General features: G+C 55.9%; 1 protein-coding gene across 2 annotated transcripts; it reads right to left on the bottom strand.

The window, feature by feature from the left end:
- Positions 1-102: 102 nt before the first annotated feature.
- CLASRP (CLK4 associating serine/arginine rich protein) lies at positions 103-22,168 on the bottom strand. 2 transcript variants are annotated; one of them, XM_031458814.2, is made up of 21 exons: positions 21,905-22,166; positions 21,000-21,127; positions 14,056-14,153; positions 13,409-13,510; positions 13,103-13,182; positions 10,867-10,951; positions 10,306-10,454; positions 9,413-9,509; positions 8,406-8,484; positions 8,248-8,321; positions 6,904-6,945; positions 5,773-5,988; positions 5,370-5,657; positions 3,729-3,992; positions 3,367-3,406; positions 3,007-3,067; positions 2,719-2,777; positions 2,596-2,642; positions 912-994; positions 522-546; positions 103-255 (listed from the first exon to the last, which is right to left on the bottom strand). In XM_031458814.2, exons 2-21 carry the CDS (start codon positions 21,096-21,098, stop codon positions 213-215), a joined length of 2,031 nt encoding a protein of 676 aa, XP_031314674.1. In that variant the 5' UTR covers positions 21,099-21,127; positions 21,905-22,166; the 3' UTR covers positions 103-212. The 2 variants fall into 2 exon arrangements, 1 of the variants encoding a protein (XP_031314674.1); XR_004138987.2 differs by lacking the exons at positions 103-255; positions 522-546 and having other exon boundaries at positions 917-994; positions 3,363-3,406; positions 21,905-22,168.
- Positions 22,169-22,251: the final 83 nt, after the last annotated feature.

Genomic DNA, 22,251 nt, shown 5'->3' with positions numbered 1-22,251 from the left:
GAACCCAGCAAGCTCCTTGCCCAGCTAGCCTCATTGGCTGGTGGGCACTGGGGTTTGGGAGCCCCGCACACAGAGGGCCACACAGAGGACACAGAGACCAGGTGAAGGGAATTAAATAATGTGTGATTTTATTTCATCAGAGATAAAACCAGCAGCATCACAGCTTGAGCCCTCGCCCCACCCCCTCACCCCTCTGCCCCCCACGCTTCTGCCTAATGTCGGTAATGGGGGCTTCGGGATCTGGACCTTGAGCGCCTGGAGAGAGAAAGGGGAGAGAGAGGCCCCGTGAGGGCTGGGGAGGAATCAGGGAGCCCCACTGCACATGTGTGCACATACACAGCAGCATGCCTGGAGGCAGCTGGGGCTTCAGTGATGGGGGAGTCAGCTGCAGAGGGATGTTCCCCAGGGATGAGGCCAGCCCTGCAGGTGGAGGGGACCGGGTGGGGATGGAGCAATTAGGGCTGAGGCCTCCTGCCAAAAGGTAACTGTGATTTCCCAGGGAGTCAAGCAGGCTTTCTTACCTTCGGGAAGAGCTGTATTCTCGACCTGAAAAGAGGACAGAGGAAGACAGGTGAAAACCAGGCAAGTGCCTGGGACCAGGAGAGGCCATGGACTGGGTTCCCAGTGTCGTCTCCAGCTAAGGCAGCACTGGCACTTCTGGCCTGTCCACTGGGCGCCCCTCAGCCCAAACCCACGTGCTGGAAATGAGCTTTTCTCCCAATCCCTGCAGCTCCCTCGTGACTGAAGCAACCATACTGTGTTGTGTGTGCATCTCGGAAGTTTTAATTTATGGAAAGCTAATGTAGGAAATGTACCACGGTTTTTTTGTAACCCAGTTTTGACATCTCTTTTTTTAATGCCCCAAAGCCTCCAGCCTGGCTCTCTCGACCAAGCGACCACGGGGCACTCACTGTAACGGGGGGAGGGCGAGCGGCTCTGCCGGCTGTACTGGCGTTCCCATTCTTCTCTCTCCTTCTCTCGGCGTTCCCGCTCCCTGTGGGGGGAAGGGGACACAAACCAGGGGAAAGGAGTGAGTATGTGGCCGGCTGACAGCACTGAACTCGAGGGCTGGCTGGGTTGCCCACCAGGGCAGGTGCTGCCAACGTCCTAGTCCATGTGGAAAAATTAACCAAGGGGGCACAACTCTCCTCACTTGGAAATGATGACACTGAGCTCGGGATACAGGCCGGCAGAGCCAGCATCTGAACCCCAGTCTGCTTCACCATGAAAGGCTTGCTGAACAAACAGCCAGGGGGGCTGGAGAGCTGGACCATTTCCTGTCGTACTTAGGGCGCAGTCTCAGAACACAGGGACTTACACGCTAATTGGCCTTTGTCAGATGACCAGGATTTGAAACCCCAAGGGCTACAATTATTGGGCACCTTCTCCATGCCTGGCCCTGATCTCACTGAATCCTTCCAACACGCCTATGAGGGACAACTCTTCCATCCCCATTCAGTAGATGAACAAACTGAGGCTCAGATAGGAAGAAGGCCCATAGCTGGTGGGGAGCAGAAGCAGGTCTGCCTGACCACGATGCTGAGTCTGCGAGCTCTGCTCCTCCACCTCCTGACGGGAGCGCATGGCATCCCTGGAGGCCCAGCAGAGACAGGCATGTGATGGGCATCAAGCCTCCCCCACGTGGCTGGCACCACACACCACGAGCCTGATGGCAGCATCCCGCAGAGATGCATGTGTGGTCATGTCTGTCTCACAAAGAGGAAAAACTCAGAAAGGTTATGCTGCTTGTCCAAGGATCCACGGCAAGTACAGGGTGGAACCAGAAACAAGCAACAGGCAACACGACTGTGACTGACTCCCCTTCTCGCCGACACCAAGCACTGCGGCCTGCAGTTCTGCCTACGGCCTGGATGGGCCGAGGCCTCACAGCACTGATCCCTGAGCTACCCTGAGAAGTCAGCCCCAAGGACCGTCCTCGCTCCAGAGTCTGGACCAGTGCCTGCCCCAGCACCACACACTCAGGCAGTGGCAGAGCTGGGACTGAACCTGAAGTCTGTCTGACCCAGGCTATGAGCCACTCAACTCTTCCAAGGAAAGAGTCAGGGGAGAAGAGAAGCAGAGCAGGAGGGGAGAGAGGCCCCACAGTGCTGGCTATGATCAGCGGCTGAGCACACAGCAGGGGCCCAGCAGCCAGGCCTGGCTCCTTAGTGCGGAGGCTGACAAGAATGAGTTAAGGACACAGTGCAGGCCAGGAAGCCAGGGCGAGACCAGTGCTATGAAGAAAACAGAGCAGGGCTGCAGGACAGAGTGCTGTGGGGTGTTACTCCACACAGGATGGTCAGGGAGGGCCCCTGAGTGTAGCAAGGGAGAGAAGCAGGTGGGTATCTGAATAGCAGGTAAGGCGACAAGCTGGAGGCTGGCAGAGCTGGCAGGTCATGGTGGCTGAAGTAAGCTGGGGACGAGGAGGAGCCCAGGACATGGCCTGGGCTGGCCCTGAGGGCCAGGTAAAGGCTTCGATTTTCATCTTCCCAGAGGGCTTGGGCAGGGCTCTGGCTCGAAGCAGGTGGTGGTGAATGCAGGGCAACCAGGAGGCAGGGGGTTGGCCCTGATGCAGGGAGTGGGGGATAGTCTTACTTCATTCGGATCTTGCGGGCCATGGCTCGAAGCTCGTCTTCCCGCTCCTGTGGGAGAGAGGGCAGTGAGGGCAGGGCTGGGCCAGCCCCCATGGGAGCCCCATCCCCTCACTCCTGCCCTTACCTGGCGCTCGTGCTCCTGCTGGATCATCTTCTCCTGAGCCGCCTTCTTATCCGCCTTGACTGTGGAAAGGCAGGGACACAGTGGCTGAGGGGTGCCCAGCCAAGTACCCCCCTCACCCCGATCCCAAAGGTGGAAGCCGAGCTTGGAGAGGCCCTAACATAGCAGGTGGCATGCACACCCATGCCCTCCCCACAGCGCCTCCTGTCCAGAGAAGGCAGAACCTGCCCAAGGCCAGGCTGGAAGGAAGAGGAGCTGGGCAGCCCTGGAGGGCCAGGTGGTGGGACGTACACTGCCTGTTCAGCGCCTTCTGCATCCTCAGCTTCAGCTTCTCCTGCGGCGTCAGCTTGGGCTGGGGAAGGGGGAGAAGAGGCAGGAGAGGGGGTGGGTGTCCCGGAGTTCCCACAACCCACCTCATCCAAGAGCCTGGGACTGGCGGGGGCATGTGCCAAGGACGGGCAGGCTGTGGAGACCGGCCACGGGATTCTGGGAGCCCCAGTGGACAGCTGAGGAGGGCTCGGGGACACAGATCTCAATCCCTGGGGCTGGATCTCCTGGCCCACCCGGGCCCCCCTGTAGGCCCACCGGGCCCAGCTCTCGGGCACTGCTGCTGGCGGGAATTAGACGGGCGAGTTCCAAATTCTTACTGACTTTGGCAGCTCCTGTCTCTTTACCAGCAGCCGGTTCAGTCCTGGAAGGAAGAAAGGGCAGCTGCTACCTTTGACCCCATGCAGCCCAAGCCCTGCCCTTAGACTAGGGAGCAGAGGCCATGGGCCTCAGACACCCTCAAGGAGAAACCCTGTCCCTCTGGGATCCTTCAGGACAGGACCACGTCCCCCTCTGACCCCGCACCCAAGGCAAAGCTGTGACTCCTCAGACCCCCGCCCAGGGCAGAGCTATGTCGCTCTCAGACCTCCCAGGGCAGGCCAAGTTCCCTTCGGAGAGGAAACAGTGGGGTTCACCCTCCCCACCTGAGGCTGACAGTCCCCTCCCCACAGCCCTGCTCTGCTCACTTTTTCAGCTTCTCTCCCACAGCGGGAGACGCCGCCGGCCTGGTCAGCTTCTCCCTCGGGGGCGACGGCGAGTGACTCTGGCTGTGGCTGCGGCTCCGGCTGCGGCTGGGGCTCCGGCTGCGGCTCGGGCTGAGGCTGCGGCTCCGGGTCAGGCTGCGACTTCGGGATGGGCTGAGGGACCAGCTGCTGCGGCTGCGGCTACTGCTGTGGTGCCGGGGGCCCCGGCCACCCCGCCTGTACCGATCCCCTGAGCGGGAGCGGCTCCTGGGAGGGCAGCAGGGCAGCAGGGGGGCCATGAGGCTCCTGGGACCCCATTTACAAATCCCCCGCCCCGGCACCGAATCTAGTCTTTCTGCAAGAAAGGCCCTGTGGTCATTCTGTCTCTGCTTCTGTCCTGCTACTTTCCCTCAGAAACCCTTCCTGGCCTCCTGCAGCCTCTACACAGAGACTGCCCCCTAAACACACTGACCCTCAAACAGCTCTTCACTTACTCACCAGACACCCGTTCACCCACTTCCCTGGCTGGTGGGCTCCGCCCACTTTATATGCTGCATCCAGCCAGGGCACACAGAAGCCATAACCTCACCTACAACCTCACCACCTCCAGGGGCTCACCACCAGCGGGGAGCACCCCCACACCCCCTCTCCCCGACCAGACTGCAGCACAGACCCACAGGACCCAGTCTGGGGACATATCAGCCTTGACCTCAGAGATGTGACCAGGGCCCCCCTCCCTCCTGCAGCCTTTCTCCTGCTTCCAGGTCGGGCTACAGGAACGACCTGGAAGCCACACCTATGTCACACCCTAATTCCAGTAGGACTGTTCTGGGTTTCAATAAAATTCAAATTTGTCGCTAATATTGAAGAAACCAGAGCCATCCTTTAAAAATTCAGACTCAATTCTTCTTGAAAAACTAGGCAACACCAGGCCTATCACTGAGTGGCCAATGACCCCGACGGATAGGACGTGTGCCCTCAGTTCACCAAGGCCCACCTGGCCCCTCTATTTCAGACCCCACAGGTAGCTGGCAGCAAGACCCACACAACAGTAACATAGGTAATGACACTGACGGGAATAAAAGCACTCGTTGAATGCTAGGCCTTGTACTAGGCCCTTATGTGGAAGTTGCTTGTTAGAACTTCACAACTCAACGGAGGGGATACTATCATTATCTCTTTCCCAGATGAAGTAACAGGCCCCGAGAATTCACTAGCAAGGCCACAATCTACACCCAGCCATGCTGCCTTTCCAGGGCACCCTGACCCCCTCCCCCGGGGAACGGGACCAGAAGGATGCTCCCATCTCTAGAGGACTTTACATCCTACCTTGTGTGCAGCACTCGCCTTACACCTTGTCTCCTCCTCAAAGGGCTGCCTTGACTTTCTGCCCCTCCCACACAGCGGCCCCAGTCCCAAGGGTCACCCACTGCAAACACATGGGAACTCCCTCTGAGAGGACTCCTGCCCTACTGTCCCTGAGAACGGCAGCTGTGCTCTGGCCGTGGTACCACACTTGGAACTCCCTGAGTGGAAACATGTCCCCCTGCAATCTAGGGCCACCCCTCAGACACTGATCTCCCTGAGATGGGGCCCACACCCACTCTCAGGCCCTGCGCCCCAAGTACACCCAGCCCCACGCACCTGCTTCTGCGCCGGGGCCCGTAACCGCTGCGCCGGGCAGGCGAGCGGGAGTAGCGGTGTCCGTCTCGGGAACCCCCACCTGAGTGCCGCCGGCCACGGCTGCGGGACCTCGAATAGCGCCGGGAGCGGGACCGGGAGCGGGACCAGGACCGGGAGCGGGAGCGTGCGTGGCGGCCGGAGCGGTAGTAGCCCCCGCCGCGGCGGGACCGGGAGCTAGAGCTGGAGCGGGAGCGGGAGCTGGAGGTCCTCGAGGCGGAAGAGGAGGAGGAGGAGGTGGAGGAGCGGCGGCTGCAGGTGGGGCACGGAGAGCCAGTCAGCACCAGCCTGGGCTGGGCCCCCCACTGCCCCGCGTCCCCCCCAACGGTGGCTGGGGTGTAGGGCGGGCAGCGTGAGCGTTACCGACCGGGCGCTGGCATTACGTCCCGGTGCGGGGCCGCCGGGCTGGGGGGGCGCGGGGGGCTTCCCTGTGGCGGCCCCTGATGCAGCTGCTGCAGCTGCGGCCGCGGCTGCCTCCTCATCACTGCCCCCAAAACTGGTGATGAATGTGATCTTCTCCTCTCGGCCCGGGGTCGGGGAGCGGGAGCGGGAGCGGGATTCGGAGCTGGATTCCGAAGGCGACCTACAGAGCAGGGAGCAGGGGACTTAACTGCCAGGCTCCTCGAGCCTGTTCACCAGCTAACGAGACCCACTACAGAGCGACATGGGACAGCCAGCACACATGAACAGAGCCAGGAGGCAGAAAGACACCAGCTACGCAAGAATGTGATTCATGACCACGGAGCCTTCTCAAAACAACCAGGAAAGGGAGTGACAGAAAACCGTACTGATTTTACGTGACTATTAAAAGGGAAGAGCAGATCCATAATGCAGCAGGGAATGACTTCCCCAATGTAGATGTCAAGTCGGAAGGGAGCAAGTTCCAAAGCATTAAATGTGATACAGTTCCATTCTCATGAACGCACGTATGCGATATTCCTCACAGCAGCCATGGATTGAGCACTTATCTGGGCCAGACCTCTCACCAAAAGGGGTTCATGCCTTATCTTGCCCATCCTTCCAAGAGCCCTGAGGGCAGGTCCCTCCCACCCTATTCTGAAAAGGGAACTGGGGTCAGACTGAGGTCTGTTCATCTTCAAAGCCACAACTCCAATCACCCCCACATCCAGGAGACACACGTGCTCAAGCAGGCCATTCTGTGCCTGTTATTTCTCACTGGTTACTTTTGGGAGTTCAGATTAAAGAGACTTGATTTCTAAGTCACGTCTCTACCATGTTTGATCATTTTCGACACAACACTATGCTATGTTTAAATCAGAAAACTTTAAAGGTTCACATTTAAAAGGAAAAGAAATTGTGAAAGCAGGCTAACATTCTGGAAAACCAAAAATAATTCAGACTCAAAGCCAACACGAGGCACTAAGACTCCCAGAACATACCACCCAGTCTGTGATCTCAGGGCAGCCTACAGGGTGGGCGCCCCACCCCTCACCACCTGTCCCTCCATCAGGAAGACAACTGGGCCCCGGGAACTTACCGCTTATAGGGGTCATAGGTAGGGCTGTCTCGCCGGGCATAGCTATGGAGAGAACGAGGGGGACACATAGGGGCGTGGGATTAGTGTGCACGGATTTAAGGCCAGCCCCCAACCTGGGCACCCAAGGCCAGGCAACACAGGAGCTGCTGGCCAGGTTACAGGCCCTGTCTTGATCCCTCCTCCTACCCAACCTCAGATCTGTCCAAAGCCTGAATCTCAGCCCCAACCCACAATGTCCCAGACCCATTCTGATCCTGAGCAACATGGACTACAGCAGCCTCAATCCGGCTGGCCTCCAGACCCCAGAAGAGAAGCACCCCTGCTCCCACCACAAGTCCCTGGTTCTGCGGGGTTCTGGCTCACTAATGATGACAATAAAACTAGCAGCGCTAAGACGTCTTGCGCACACTGTGTGCCAGCACTAAGTGAACTAACAGCTATTCCTAACAACTCTCTGATGTGGGTGCTGTGATTATTCACACTTCACAGCTGAGGAAACAGGCCCAGAAAGGTGAAGTCACTTGCCCAAGGTCACACAGCTCATAAATGAAGGAGCGCGGATTCCAACCCAGGTCACGTGGTCCCAAGCCCAAGCTTTTATACATCACACTGACCTGCACCTCTACAGTGACAACAGCAAGAATCAGTTCCACTCTGAATGTACATTTTCCAAACCCCACACCAAATCCTGAACCCCAACAAGTCGCTTAAGCTCACAGCAACCCTCAATTACCTCCCCTGAACAAAGGAGACGTGGCAAAGAGGGAGGGGTCTGCACGGGGCTAGCAGGCCTAAGAGGCTGCAGCAGGTTGGCCCAGAGACCACCTGACCCAGGCTGGCTCTCTGCACCAAGCCAGACCACCTCATCCAAACCTGCCCAAGACCTCAATGTAGGCACAGATGTAGCCCCCTCTCCCAGGAGGTTATGGTGCCCCTTTTCCAGAAGAGGAAACGAGCTTGAGAGAGGAAGTCACCTGCCCAACCTGAGATAGTGACAAAGCAGCTGAGCTGCAGAACCAGGTCAGACAGTCCGAGCCAGGCCCGTGTCCCTCGACTATGTCCCCAACTCTCCCAGCCACCTCATGCCACCTCCCTACTGGCTCCCAAGGTGTGTGGCAAGAGCCCTGAGTCTAGCAAGGTGAGGGAAATGGCTGGCAGGGCAGGGTGTCCACACAACCCTCATGACTATTCCTACTGAAACCTTCCCTATTCACGGCCCCACTAGGACTCTCCCCACAGGCCGAAAGCTTGCCCCTGAAGTCTTCCTGAGCCCCGGCCCCCAACTCCTGAGCCCTGAGAGACTGATGCTGGCGGGGCAGGAGCACAGGGCCGAACCCACACTACCTGGGTGGGCTGATCTTGCGGCCCCTCAGTCGCTTCTCCCGGAACTCCCTCCGCTGGCGCCGGGAGCGACGGCCCTGGAACAGGGCGGGTACCAGGCTGGTGAGGGTGTGCCTTCCATGAGGGGCACACCTACCCTGCCACCCTGGCCCAGCCCTCACCGAGTACATGGCTTTCTCCTCCTCAAGGGCCTTGGCGTGTTTGATGGCCTCCGCCTCCTCCTTGTCTTTCCGGAGCATCCTGCGGAAGGGGAGGAGGGTCAGACGAGATGCAGGAGTGAGGGACCCCACACCATGCTGAGGGTCTCGCATTCATTCAGCACTATTACTGAGCGCCTGCTGCATGCCAGGTGCTATTTCAGGTACTAAAGAGTTACTGAAAACAAACAAAAATCCTCACCCTCGTGGGCTTACATTATGAGAAGACAGCCAATGGCCAAAGTAATATAACACACGATATGTTAGATGGTGAAAACCTTCATGGGAAAATAAATCTTGGAAGGGAGAAATGAACTGCCAGGGAACTGGCAGAAGCTGCTGCAGCTTTCAACAGGAAGCTACCCAGAGGCAGTGACAGCTGACGAGAAACTGAAGGAGTAAGCTGCAGATGCCACAGGGCCAAAAGCACATGGAGTGGCCCCAAGGTCAGATGGAGCCTCAGGGATCTGAGAGGTAAAGCAACCACGGAAGCTGAGAAGGGGTGGAGTGTGCAAGTAGAGGACCAGACAGGTGAGACCTCCCAGCCATGGTGAGGACACTGGCTGGTCATGAGTGAGGCAGGAGTCTTGGAGGGTTCTGGGCAGAGGTTCAGACTTGGAAGAACTCAGACTCGGACTCAGTGCCCTGTTAGGTGGAAAACTCTATGTGATCTGCACTGGGTGAGGCACAAGGCAGAGGCTCAACCAGCAACTGCAAGTTAATGATCCAGAAAAAAATGAAGCCTCTCCACTAGAGGGCGCTGTCCACCAGGCCGGGAGCTTCCAGGGGTCGCTCTGCTGGGGGCAGCCTCAGTTTCTACACAGGTGAAGCCGGTCCCCAAGTACCCACCCCATGAATTTAGGGGCTGTGTGTGTAATACCCTGGCACTTGTGTAAAGTGCTCAGAACAAGGATAATGACAGAGATGCCAGGTCTACAGGGTGGTGAGAGGTGTCAACCAGCAGGCCTCACCTGACGAAGTCGCCGTCAGCCATGCCATAGGTCGTGGCCTGTTTGTTGAGATCTGCCACCTGCTCCTGGTTCAGTTCGTCCACATCCACCTCCACGTCTGCACCAAGAGAAAGGCTGTCAGGGACCAAAGTCGAGTGAGAAGAAGGGGAGAAGGGGCAGTGCCCCAAGAGCTGGGGGTGGCAGGTGCCCACCAGACTGGAGACCTCTGTAGGAAGAGAACGAGTCAGCTCATCTCAGCATCCCCTGGCTGGCACAGGGCCCGGCCAGAGGCGAGCACAACAAATGGCAGGCAGTGGGGGTGGGAGGTGGGCAGGTGATGTGACGGCTGAGAAGGGAGTGATCTGAGGAGTGGACGGGGCCGGATAGAGGGTGGATGAAGATCCAGGTGTGTGGGAGGCAGGGGTGTGGTCACAGGTATTCAGGAGCCAGATGCAGGATGGCGACATGGAGGGGAACGGGTGCTTTACATGTGTCTGAATCAACAGCCGACTGGCTGAGTGAGAGCAGGATGGAGGAGGAAGGACGGTGGACGGCCTGACCAGTGGGATTTAGATAGGGGTGAGCAGCAGGATGCGGGGTGAGGCTCTGTAACTGGAAGAACACTTGTTTTCCAGAGAAGAGAGACAGAGAAGAGGAGGTCAGAGCTAGAACCTAGGTGGGGACAGGGTCATAAAAGCAGTGTCCTAGAAATGAGGAAGGAGAGAGATACAGAGAGGGAGGCGGGGCCAGGAGGACAAGAATGAGATGGGAGGACAGCAGGGGGCTGGTGTGCCCTGGAGCAGGGGCCAGAGAGATGGGGCTCATAAGCACGGGGCGCCCCACAGAGGGTGAGGGACGAGACACGAAACGATGCCCAGGGACTGCGGGGTGGAAGGGCAGAGAGGGGACCCCACCGATGTCGGGGATGACCTCATCTTCATCCGAATTGCTCTCCTCCTCAGCTGGTGACTCCTCCTCCTCTGGCTTCTCAGCCACCTTCTCCACCTCGGCCACTGTGCTGTCCTCATAGGTGTAGCCAATGGAAGCCTTCTTCTCTGCCAGCCTGGGACAGGGGAGCTATGAGCCAGGGCAGCGCCCAGGGGAGAGGAGGGCCCCCACACCAAGCATCCCGGACACCGCCCTCTTGAGTTCCAGGGCAGCACAGAGCCCTTGCTCCCGCTCTCCCTCAGCCTAGAACCCTCTGCACATCTGCTGACTCCAGACAACATTCCCTGAGCCATTCCCAGTGCCAGCCTCGCCCTGAACATGGGGCCGTGACTGAGGACCAGAGTCATCAAGGAGCTCCGCTCACATTCTTCAGATGGAGGGAGGCAGCAAGCATGGGGCTGGAGGTGGGGAGGTCGCGGCTGGGCGCAGGAGTCCGGGCTCCAGGATGGACGGAGCAGCGCCCTGAGGGGCTCACAGTCCTCCTGCCTCCCTCAACCCCACACATAGTGCCCCAGAGCCCAACTCACTTCTTCTTCTCGTCCTCACTGGGTCTCTGGAGGCCTCCGTATAGCTCGTCAATGTAGATCTGGTATAGGCACTGCTCCTCTGAGACTGGGGCAAAAGGCACATGGTCAGAGTGGGCTGGGGACACTGGGAATGCGGGGGGAAACACAAGGATGCAGTGAGGGGTGGGAGGGTGGGTCCATCCAAGCACAGCTGGGGGCAGAGTCACGGATTCCCGGGAAATCACAAACTGTGTGTGGTGGAGACACAGCGGCTGCAGGAGGGCCCTAGCTATACCACTGACTTGCCATATGATCCTGGTGGACTTAGCCACTCTGTGCCTCAGTTTCTATTTCTGTAAAATGGGGTGCCTGGCAGAGACAGTGCATGGTACTTAACTTAGGCTCTGCTACCTCTATCATGAGTTAGGGAGGCCTTTGGCTGGTCCCTTAAGCATGATTAATCCCAAGTGCTGAATGTACCCCGGACCCCACGGGCCACTCCACTGTGTGCTCTGTGGCTCAGTTTAAATTAAATGTGGTTAATCTGGGCTCTCAGTCATTCACAACACCCAACTAGACAAGCTCAGCAATGTACCAGAGCCTCTCCTGATCTTCCTGCCATGAAACACATGCCTGACTCAAGGTGGGACCCTGGGCGAGTCCCCTTCCCTCCATGGGCCTCAGCTTTTCTATCTGAAAGCGAGGTGGGTGGGCTGGGCAAGCCCGGAGCTGACACAGCACGTCCCCTCCAGCAGCCTCCACGGTTCTGCGGTCGTGTCAAAAGCCCCAGAGGGCCCTGTCGGCCCACCTCATGTGAGCTCCAGCCACACAGGCCTCCTTCCCGCACAGTGCTATCCTCGCGGCCCACCTCTCCTCCCTGGGGAGCTCCTGCCCGCGCCCCCACACTGACCCAGACTCAGCCAAGCACCGCCGAGAGCAGCACACCGGTTGTGGTAACAGCACCTTGGTTTGTAATTACCACCTGCTCTCGTGATTATGTGGCTGCTGCCCTCTCCCCTACTAGACCCCTGATCCCAGAACAGCACCTGACACACCACAGGTGCTCAGGAATTGTGGGAATGAATAAAGGAATGAATGCAGAGTCAGACAGAACTAAGGGAAACCCTGGCTCCATTACCAAGAATCTGCGTGGCCCTGAAGGAAGGCAAAACCAACTGTATCGATGAGGACGCATTTCCTTGATTCTCAGGCCTCATTGATTGCTAGAATTTGACAATCCCTGATTTTATTTATTTATAATTTTTATTTTTTTCAAACCCTGATTTTAGAGACGCTAAAATGCCTATCTTAGAAACAAAGAAATACGGGAACAGTGAACCCACAGGGAGAGCTACCTGTGCCAGGCTTGGTACTGGGGCTTCATGCACCCCTCAATGAACCCTCACAACCACCTCGAGGGACAGACACCACCATTACCACCCTTCTCCAGGAGGAGACCGAGACCCGCCAGGCTGGGGACTCCTGTGACCCTCCCCTTAACTCCACGGGGAAACCCTGGGAGAAGGAATCTCAAAGTCCTTCTTGGGAGGCATGCTAAGTTTGGAGCTCTCCTGTGAGAGGTAGCAGTGGTTAAGGGCAGAGTGAGAACTCCAACTCCTTGAACAAAGTGTCACCCCCAAGCCCAGAGCCTTGACATCCTCATCTGTAAAATGGGGTATCACTCTCACCTTGCTGGGTGGTTGTGCAGATGCACTGAGATAACCGAGACAAAAAAGTCCAAGTATGTCAGGGTCAGGATCTCCCCAGACAAGCCCAGGGTATGAAAAAGTCTCCCTAAACCAGTTTTCTCATTTGTGAAGTAGCAATGGTGATGGCTTGGGAAAAAACACTGTATGAACACTTGGCAAACTGTCAAACACTGTCTAAATATTTGTTTAAAACAAGGAGAAATTTCCTCTTCAGACCTGACATTCTGACCTGTACAGGCCAGGGAAAACAAAAGGGGAAAAAATGTCCAATTTTTTAGGAAAATAAGACCACAGAATTAAGGGGCACTGGATATGGCAGTGACCCTGGTGGGACCCTCTAGTCCAGCAAATGTCTCCTGTACCAATTCCAGAGATGGACGCCCCAAAAGGGAAAGGGATGTGGACAGAGCGGGTCCATGACAGAGCTCGACCAAACCCAAGGCCCCTTAGTACAAAGTCCTGGGATACCTTCTCTTCCCAATCTTGTTGAGGTCTTTCAGTCTCCAGGGACCCCCCCAAACCCACTCTCCACACCCCAGATCACTCACTGCCAGCAAAGTCGTTCTGCACCAGGCCTCGGTAACGCTCGTAGTTACATTTCCGCTCGTCCGACTCCTGTTCTGGGGAGCTTTGGGGGAGGTCACGGTCTTGAGATCAGAGGGAGAGGGGAGATCCCACCCCAAGCCAGCAGGAGTGGGGACGAGGGGCCTGGCTCAGGCTGGTGGGTGGAGGGCCTCCCCACGTGCACTTCTCCTTCCTTCCCTAGAGGGTGGCGGGCAGGCAAGGGCTCGGGAAAGAAGAGGTGCTGCCAGGTCGGACTCCCTGACTGGCAACCCCGGAGGGAGGCAGCTTACATGGTGGTGAGCAGTGGCGGGGTGTAGTCAGGGATGTGGTCCAGGTGGGCACGGACATCAAAGCGGTCAATCATGTTGTTGGTGTCCCCCTGCCAGGGCATCCTGAAGTGGGGAGTGGGGGAGCAAGGAGCCTAGGGTCCCCACTGTTCAGGACACAAAATGCCTATTCCCTGCCATCTCAAGCTTGGGAGCCAAACCCTCGGCTCCTCTGATCCCCATGCCAGCCACACCCTCACCCCTCACCTCTCAGTCCTTTATGCCATAACCTCTGCCCTGAAACATACATTCAGGCTTGGGACCTGAACAGGTTATTTCTCAGAACCAAGCAAGAGTGTGGAACTTGAACCAGGTCCAAGGGCCACTTGCTAAACCCCAGGCACCCCAAAACACCCCCTCTGGCAACCTACTCTCTGCTGCATCTGAGCCTCTGGCCCTGACCCCACCCATTCCCCAGAAATCCTCCAACCACTACACCCGGAGGCCTTGGGCCCAACCCCTGCCGGATCTCCTCAGCTGATGATCTTCACCTTCCCATGCAGGCCAAGCCTTCCCTGCCTGAGACTCCAAAGGTCTGTCCATGCCCCAGGTCCCTTCGGACCCCCACCCCTCAGCCACAGACACCACCTTACCCCCAAAATCAGTCTTACATGTTAACGGGGCTCTCAGCAGCCAGGGCAACCGCAGAATCCAGGTGCACCTTGCAAGCTCGACCGTGCACCTGCAGGAACTGGGCTGGGTCCTTCTTCTGCAGGGATGGACAAGACAGAGGTCACTGCCCCACTGAGCCCCAAAACCCTGCCACCCCCCAACACCCAAGTTTAGCAGCGAGCTCACCTCTGATGCCAAGCAGGCCATACTTCAGAGGTAAAGGACCTGCACAGGGGTGGCAGCACTAACAGGGGCCACCCAACCTCTGGGAACAGGGGGAGGGTTTCCTCTCAAGATAGTGGCAAGAGGCTCTGAGCTCTGGCCCAACCTTCTACACAGCCAGTACCAAGACCTACCTCACCAAAATATTATCCCTCAACTCTCCACCCCTCCCCCAGCCCAGGGCCATGCATTCAGAGCACTTTGGCCTGGACCAGCCTCTAAGACATCAGGACTGCATAAGCTCGTAAAAAGACCATCAATGTCACTACTCATCAGAGAACGAGCAATGAGAGCTAGAAGGCATCACGTCACACTCACCAGGATGACTAAAATGGAAAGGACAGATGACAGCAGGTAGTACTGACAAGAATGTGGAGAAATTTGGTTCTTCAAAAGTTAAACAAAGAACTGCCATATGACCCAGCAATTCCACTCCTAGGTGTGTACCCAGAAGAACTGAAAACAGATACTCAAATACGTGCACACAAATGTTACAGCAGCACTATGCACAACAGCCAAAAACTGGAAACAATTCAAATGTCCATCAACGCATGACAGATAAACAAAACGTGGCACATCCGGACAGTGGGATGTTGTTGGGTAATAAAAAGGAATGGAGGACTGATCCACGCTAGAACATGGATGAGCCTGGAAAACATGCTCAGTGAAAGGAGGCAGTCACAAAAAGGCCACATAGTGTACAATTCCACTTGTGAATATGTGAAATGTCCAGAGCAGACGAATCCACAGAGACAGAAAGTAAATTAGTGGTTGCCCAGGGCTGGCCGGGTAAGGTGGAGGAGGGGGTGCTGACTGCCAATGGGTATGGGGTTTCTTCTTGGGATTGTGAAAATTTTCTAAAATAAGACTGTGGAGATGGTTGCACAACCTTGTGAATAATCTCAATAAGGCTGTTAAAAAGAACAAGCACCAAGATGGAGGAGAAAGTCCCGAGTGACCTGTTTTCTTCAGAGCGCCCCCTACCACCTCATGTTACACCTGACGTTCATCTATCATGTCAGGCCTGAGCCTCGTGTGTAGGGGGTCACAATTCCAAGTCACCATCTCTGCATAAGGGAAAGATAAAATCCAGCAGCAGCAGCAGCTCCCATCACTGAGCCCCCCGAGTGCCAGGCCCTGGCTGAGCTCCAGCCACATGCCACATCAGGGGAACTCAGAAGAGCCATGAGCCGGGCTGCTGGTGTGCCCCACTAAGACCTGGCCAACTCCCAGCAACAACTTCCCAGAGTCCAACGCCCTCCCACCCCCTCCATCCTTCCCCCGACCCCTGCCCCAGCCCTGCCACCACTCTGGAGCACTCGGGCTTCCTGCTGCCACCTTTGCCCACTGCAGCCCGTTTTCCACGCGGCAGCCCCAGGGCTTCTGCTAAAACCTCTGAGGCCCGTGAGGCTCAGAGCCCTTCCCTGCTCTGACTGTCACTGCCCCCTCCCCACTCCAGGCCCATCCCAGCCTCCACTCTGGCTCTGCACTGGCTGCCCCCCACCCCTGCCCGCACTGCTCTTGCCCATTCCGCCCCTCACTCATTTCCCACCTCCTTCCAGAGGCTTTATCAACTCTACCCAAACAGCTCCCCTCACAACCCCTGACTGGCTTCTTAACCTGCCTGTTTTCTTCGAGCACCGCCCCTCACCGGACATTACACCTGCACTCGCGTACCGCCTGTCTCCACACTAGAACCAAACTTCCACAGGCTAGGATCTCGGTTCCGTTCCCCATTGTACCCCCAGCACCTAGAGTAGCACCCAGCCTGCAGCAGGGGCTTGGAACACTGACTGAAGGGGGTAGAATGAACCCTCACTGACAGATGAGGACACTGAGCCCCCGCAGGAGAAACCCATCTGCATCAGGTTCCCGAGAGCCTGCCCATCCTCACTCTGCCTCCACCTCCCACCCCGACCCCCAGCCAGCAGGGGTGAGCGGGGACACCAGCCCTGCAAGGGCTGAGGACACCGCTGACGTCAGGCTACTGTCCATTCTGCTTGCACTCCAGTGCCATTTCTCATTTGACACCCGAAGAAGCTGAGGGTGGGGTACACCCCAGACCACGGGGTCCAGCAGGGCGGCGCTGCTGGAATGCAGCTCCTCACCCTGCACCTCCCCTGCCTCCCTCAGTTCCTCATCTCAGGCCACACAGCTCCCTTGGCCCTGTGACAGCTCCTGGCCAAGTCTCAGGCCAAGAGTCCTTCATGTTCCGAGGCCACTCCGGGCCAAATGCCAGCTCCCACAGCTGAGACTTATGGGACGTTGCTTGCAGGGTGGACTCTGGCCTGGAAGGCGAAGCCACTGGCAGTGCCAGCACCGCAGAAAGGAAAAGGCACTGGGCTGGGAGTAAATACCTGGGTTTAGTCTGGCTCTGCTGGGAGATTATGGAAGTCAGTGAACCGTACTAAAAGCCAGGCATTGGACTAAGTGTTTTATGGACATCTTCTCACTCAAACCTTTCAGCCGTGGGAGAAAGGTGCTACTCTTATCCTCGTGTTCCAGATGAGGAAACGAGCTCAGAGGGGTGGGGCTCACTTGCTTGAGATCAAAGCAGCAAAAACAAAACTAGGATTTGAGCCCAAATGGGCCTGATTCCAAAATCCACTCCTTTTCTTCTTTAAGAGTAATTTTTCAAACTGTGGTATAAGATGTATAATACTTACCATCTTAACCTCTCTTAAGTGCACAGTACGGTAGTGTTAACTATATGCACCTTGCTGGGCAACAGATCTCTAGAACTGTTTCATCCTGCAAAACAAACTCTATACCCCCTGAACTACTAACCACTCTTCTTCCTCCCCACCCCCAGCTCCTGGCAACCACCACTTTCTGCTTCTAAGGGCTTGGCTACTTTAAACAGTTCATACACATGGAATCCTGCAGTATTCGTCTTTCTGTGACTGGCTTATTTCACTAGGCACAATGTCCTCAAGGTTCCTCCAAGTTGTACCATGTGACAGAATTTCATCTCTTTTTAAGGCTGACTGATATTCCACTGCATGTATTTACCAAATTTTCTTTACCTATTCATCAGCTTATGGACATGTAGGTTGCATCCACATCTTGGCTATGGTAAATCATACTGCAATGATCATGAATGTACAAATATTTCTTCCAGATTCAAAATCTATTCTTACCCACTGGATCATTCCAGGATCAGAGGGGTCAGAGGAGGTCATAGAGCCTTTCACTCATTCAACAGTTAGGCAGGCACCTACTCTGAGCGAGGCCTTGTGCTAGGGCCATGGCAGTGACAGAAACAACCCCAGCCCCACCCTAAGGCTCACAGTCCAGTGTAGGGGACACACCTGTCCCCTACAGTGATGACCTAGAGTAGGCAGCGCTAGGATAGGGGAGCCAGGGGATGCATCACTTAGCCTGCGGGTTCAGCCAGAGGCTTCTGAAGAAGGAAAGCCAGAACTGAGACCTGTTTCATTTTCCACTTTCATACCAATAGGGAATTCTGTTTCTTTATCCAAACCACTGATTAAAGGAGAAAGCTGACAAGGGCAGGGGCAGTGACAGGACCAGGGTCAGCTAGGGAGAGAGAGCAGACACCAAGAACAAATCAGGAGCAGAGAAACCAGCTGTCAGAACACACCTGTCCAGCCCGCCACAGTGGACCTTGGCTTCTTAAACACTCGCCTCAGCCTCTTCTCTCAGCCAGAGAGGAATAGAGACCCGCGTGAGTAGCCCCACCCCCTCCTCAAAGCAGCCATCAGCCACTGCCCAGCCATCAGTCCACAGCTTTGTGGCTCAGATCTGAATGCTGATCACATTCTCCTACGGGGACAATGGCTTCTTGTACAGGCCTGCACCACAAGGCACCCCACAGACACTGTTCTATTCTTGAAGCTCTTCCCTGTCACCCAGTGAGAGGGGCTGGTTATCACCACTGTCCCAAGGGGGAAATAAAGCTCAGGGAGCTCCCCAGCTAACAAGGACGAGAGTCCCATGCCTTCTGAGTGACACAACTCCAGCTCTACCTGGCAATAATAACTTTAGTCCCACCCGAGCTGGCATTCACTGACCAAGCTTCCCTGGGCAGGCCTACCCTCAGTGGTCTTGTGCCCAATTTCACTCCAACAGCCCTGGGAGGGAGGTGCTCCTGTCCCCACGATCTGTGGCAGACCATTAGTTGGCAACCGATATCCATTCTCCTCTCCTCAACAGTAGTAAGACTTCTAACACATCTGGCACAAGGCCACCCAGAAGAGAGTCTATGCCTTTTAGCCTTCCTTGCAGCTGTACATGACCACAAGGCTACTTTTCAGCCACCGAGATATGAGTGGATGTGTCACGTGCAAACAATTAGAAACTTTCTTAACAACTGGCATAAGCACCTTGGCCCCTTTTCCCTCCCTCCTTCCTCCTTGCTGGAAGGAATAAAGACATGATGGCTTGAGCAGCCCTCTTAGACTCTTGAGACAACCCTGGGAAGAGAAGCATGCGCAGCTCAACAACAAAATGGTCCCTGAGCAGAGCTGGCCACCTCTGGGCTATGAAGCAAAAAGGAAATAAATTTCTATCTTACTTAAGCCACTTATGTTTTAGGTCTCTGTTATTAACAGACAAATCTGATTTTACATGATACATCATTTCACAGGAAACCAGGATCAGGGAGACAGCCACTTACCCCAGGTCACACTATATGTAAGTGGAACAGCTGGAATTTGAACCCAGAGCTCTGTGACTCCAAACTCTAAGGGCTTAACCATTTTGGTATTTTGCCTCCTGGCTGTGTCACCTTGGACAAGTTGCTGCACCTTTCTGAACTTCTACTTCTGCAGTAGAAAGCCCAGTGGAGAGCTGAGAGGTCAAAGGTCAGAGTCTGGGTTAGAATGCCAGCTGTGCTCTCTTGTTACATGACTGTAGGCCAGGACTCTCTGAGCCTCAGTTTGCTCATCTGTAAAATGGCGATAAGCAAACTACCTCCCAGGCTGGGGTGAGGATCTGATGAAGCAGAGACGCATGTCAAGTGCTCAGCACAGTGGGTAACACATAAATGCTCAAGAGCGTTAGCCCTTACTATCAGTATCACCTTTAACACAAGGAACAACAGCAATCTCTCAGGCCTGCTGAAAGGACTAGAAAGAATGTGCCAAAGTAGCAGGCATGGGGTCTGGCACACCATGGGCCCTTCATAAATGGCAGCTATTCATTCCTGAGCACTGACTATGTTCCTGGCCTATCGCTGGGGCCTCAACTATAACCAACACAGACCCAGGGCCAGCCCTCAGGGGCATGTTACTCTGATACCACCAGAGACTAGCCATCCCTAAGCCCAGTGGTTCCCTCCTGGGTGACAGAAGGCAAGTGAGATGCTCTGAGAGGCCTCTCCTAGGGTAATAACAGCCTGTCTCGTGGATGACTGTGGGCATTCAAAGAAAAAATGCATCTATCTAAAGCTCTTTTCACAAAGCCTGGGGCCTAAGAGGGATCAATTAAAATGGTAACTGCTATTGCTATTGCTATTCATTCATTCTTTCAAATCAGGTTGGACCCAAGCTTGGGATACAAACATAACCCCAATACAACTAGGCTCCACTCTTACAGAGCTGAATAGGGAGCTATGATGGGGATATTTATAGTGGACACCCAACTGTGTATGGGGGATGAGGGAAGACTTCCCTGAGGATTGAGATCTGACAGATGAGCAGGAGTGAAGGCAAAGGCCCTGTGGCTGGAGAGGACTATATAATTTGGAAGGTAAACGGATACTCTTCACATATCTTTTTGTTAGCTAAAGTCGCTCTGGGTAGTGAGGAGGCCAGATAGCATAAGGAAAGAAACAAGACAGAAAACAGAGTGGTATGAGTCTGTAGGGGGTGGTAAAAGCCAAGTCATGCAGGGTCTTGCAGGCTGCGTTGAGGAGCCTGGCACTAGGGAGCCATGGAGAAGTTCTGAGCAAGGGAAGGACAGGGTCAGCTTTGTGCTCTAGAAAGACCTCTCTGGCCCCCTGGAGGAGGGTGGATTAGAGGGGGCAGGACTGGAAGCCAGGAGACCAGGGAGGAGGGGGCTGGGGCAGTGATGTGGTAGTAAATGGAAATGTCCATATAAATACCACCTAACAGGAGAACTGAACCTAGTACACAAATGCCATTTCAAGCTGGGGCCTCAAGGGCAAGCGGGAGTTAAACAGGTGAGGAGTCGTTACAGGCTCAATGCCCTGCGGTGACAGAGACGGAAAAAAGGCCAGTGGAGCTACCTAAGGATGAAGCTGAGAGGCCAGTAGAGGTCAGATCACAAAGGCCTTTTAGGTCACAGGATGGAATGTGATCTTTTCTCCAAAAGCAACTGAAGCATTTAAACAGGAGCGGGAAACTGGTCAGAGTCCACTCACTTAATGAATATGGATGGCATGCCTTCGGGGTGCCAAGGCAAACCTGAAAAAAAGCTGCACTTTCTGGGGACCGCAAATTCAGCAATAAGCAAGACAGACACCATTCTGGAGGTGGCCAATCTTATGTCTGGACTACTCTGAGTGTTACAAAGACTTTCCTCCTTCCTGCTGACACTGGCTGTGTACTCTGCGCCCACGCCAAACAATGCAGTATGCTACAATCAACAAAATCCCAACCATTATGCTCAAAAAATGAAAATTCCCTTGCGGAAACTGGGCTCTATGTCTTGGTGTACTTCCCAGCCCAAATTCTACCAGGATGACCAGGGCCCCACCCCTTGGAAGAGCTCCCAGCCCAGATTAAAGGTCACTCACGATCTTCTCATAGTACTCCCGCCTCCGCTCTGCCCTCTTCTTGTAGTCCACCATCATGCCTCGAAGCTTCCGCTCATGCTTCCGAGCTTCGTGCCACATCGTGGTGAGGCCAAGTCTGCGGCCTCAACCTGAGGGATGAGGGGAGGGGTGTCAAATGGGCTGGAGAAACCATATGGGCAGAATCAAAGTCACCTAACAAGCTTGTGACAGAGCTGATCCTGAACATCAGCTTCGGCGAGGGAAAGTGAGGCTGCAGAACTGTGAGCCAGATGCTCAGGTGTATCCTGAACAACTCTGATCCAGCAGCTTGGGCCTTCTGAGAAACCCCACCGGGAGATTCTGGAGTGAGCATCCCTGGGAAAGGGGTTTTCTGTGTTTAAGGAGCTGCAATCAAGAATGAAAGGTTTTGGAATGGAGTGTTTGAAATAAGGTCTGGAAGCAGACCTTGAGCAGCTGGGGCTGGAGCTCAAGGAGGGGGAAGAGCTAAAACCAGGGGTCATCCGAGGGGGTGGGTAGGGGCTGCAGGGGTCTGGAGATGAAAGTAGGTGGCGGAAGAAGAGAAAGACTTTCTGGGAACAGAGTAGTGGCATGGAAGTGGGGGTCGAGGGCAGGCAAAGGGAGTGGACGGAAGACGACACTTGGGGAAGGAGGAGGAGCATGAGGGAGTGCTGTTAAGGAAAGACCAGAGCACCGCTAAGGTCTAAAGAAGGAATCTAAATCGGGGGCTGAGGGGAGGGGGAAGGTACAGAGACTGAGGGAGGCGGAGAAGGCAGACAGGCAGGGGTGGCCTGAGTTTAGGGGCAAGGGTTGTGGACTGAGGCGGAGACCGAGGGTTTGGACAGGGATCGAGCACCAGGTCTGGGCCTGAGGGTTCGGGTTAAGTATTTCTGACAAGGGGGCGGGACCTGTGGCAAACAGCGGGTCCGACGCGGCGAATTCGGTCCGACGGCGGGCGCAGGGCGCGGCCTGAGGCCCGGTAGGCCGAGGAGGTGCAGGGCGGGCGGCCCTCGGGACCGGGGCCGGGCAGAATCTCACAGCAGACCGGGGAGAGGCCGAGGCGAGGGCGAAGTTGTCCTGACGCCGCCCGAAGCTGGGAGGTCAAGGCCCGCCGCCTGCACGCACCGGCTCGTCGCCGCCTCCCACCGCTGCGCTCGCGCGCGGCCCGCACCGGAAGCGGAACTGGGCGGCTGAGTTAGGGGGAGGTGCGGAGCGTGGCGGAGGGCGCTTCCGCAGACGCGAGAGGCGGGGTCTA

The sequence above is a fragment of the Camelus dromedarius genome, chromosome 9, assembly GCF_036321535.1.
Source record: "Camelus dromedarius isolate mCamDro1 chromosome 9, mCamDro1.pat, whole genome shotgun sequence".
Classification (NCBI taxonomy): domain Eukaryota; kingdom Metazoa; phylum Chordata; class Mammalia; order Artiodactyla; family Camelidae; genus Camelus; species Camelus dromedarius.
This window is presented reverse-complemented; position numbering and strand designations above follow the sequence as displayed.

Coding starts and splice junctions, on each gene's coding strand:
- CLASRP (XM_031458814.2), bottom strand. CDS start 21,098: ATGTGGCACGAAGCTCGGAAGCATGAGCGGAAGCTTCGAGGCATGATG. Junction 10,455..10,866: donor AGTGAGGACGAGAAGAAGAA/GTGAGTTGGGCT, acceptor CCCCTGTCCCAG/GCTGGCAGAGAAGAAGGCTT. Junction 547..911: donor CTCGCCCTCCCCCCGTTACA/GTGAGTGCCCCG, acceptor TCCTCTTTTCAG/GTCGAGAATACAGCTCTTCC.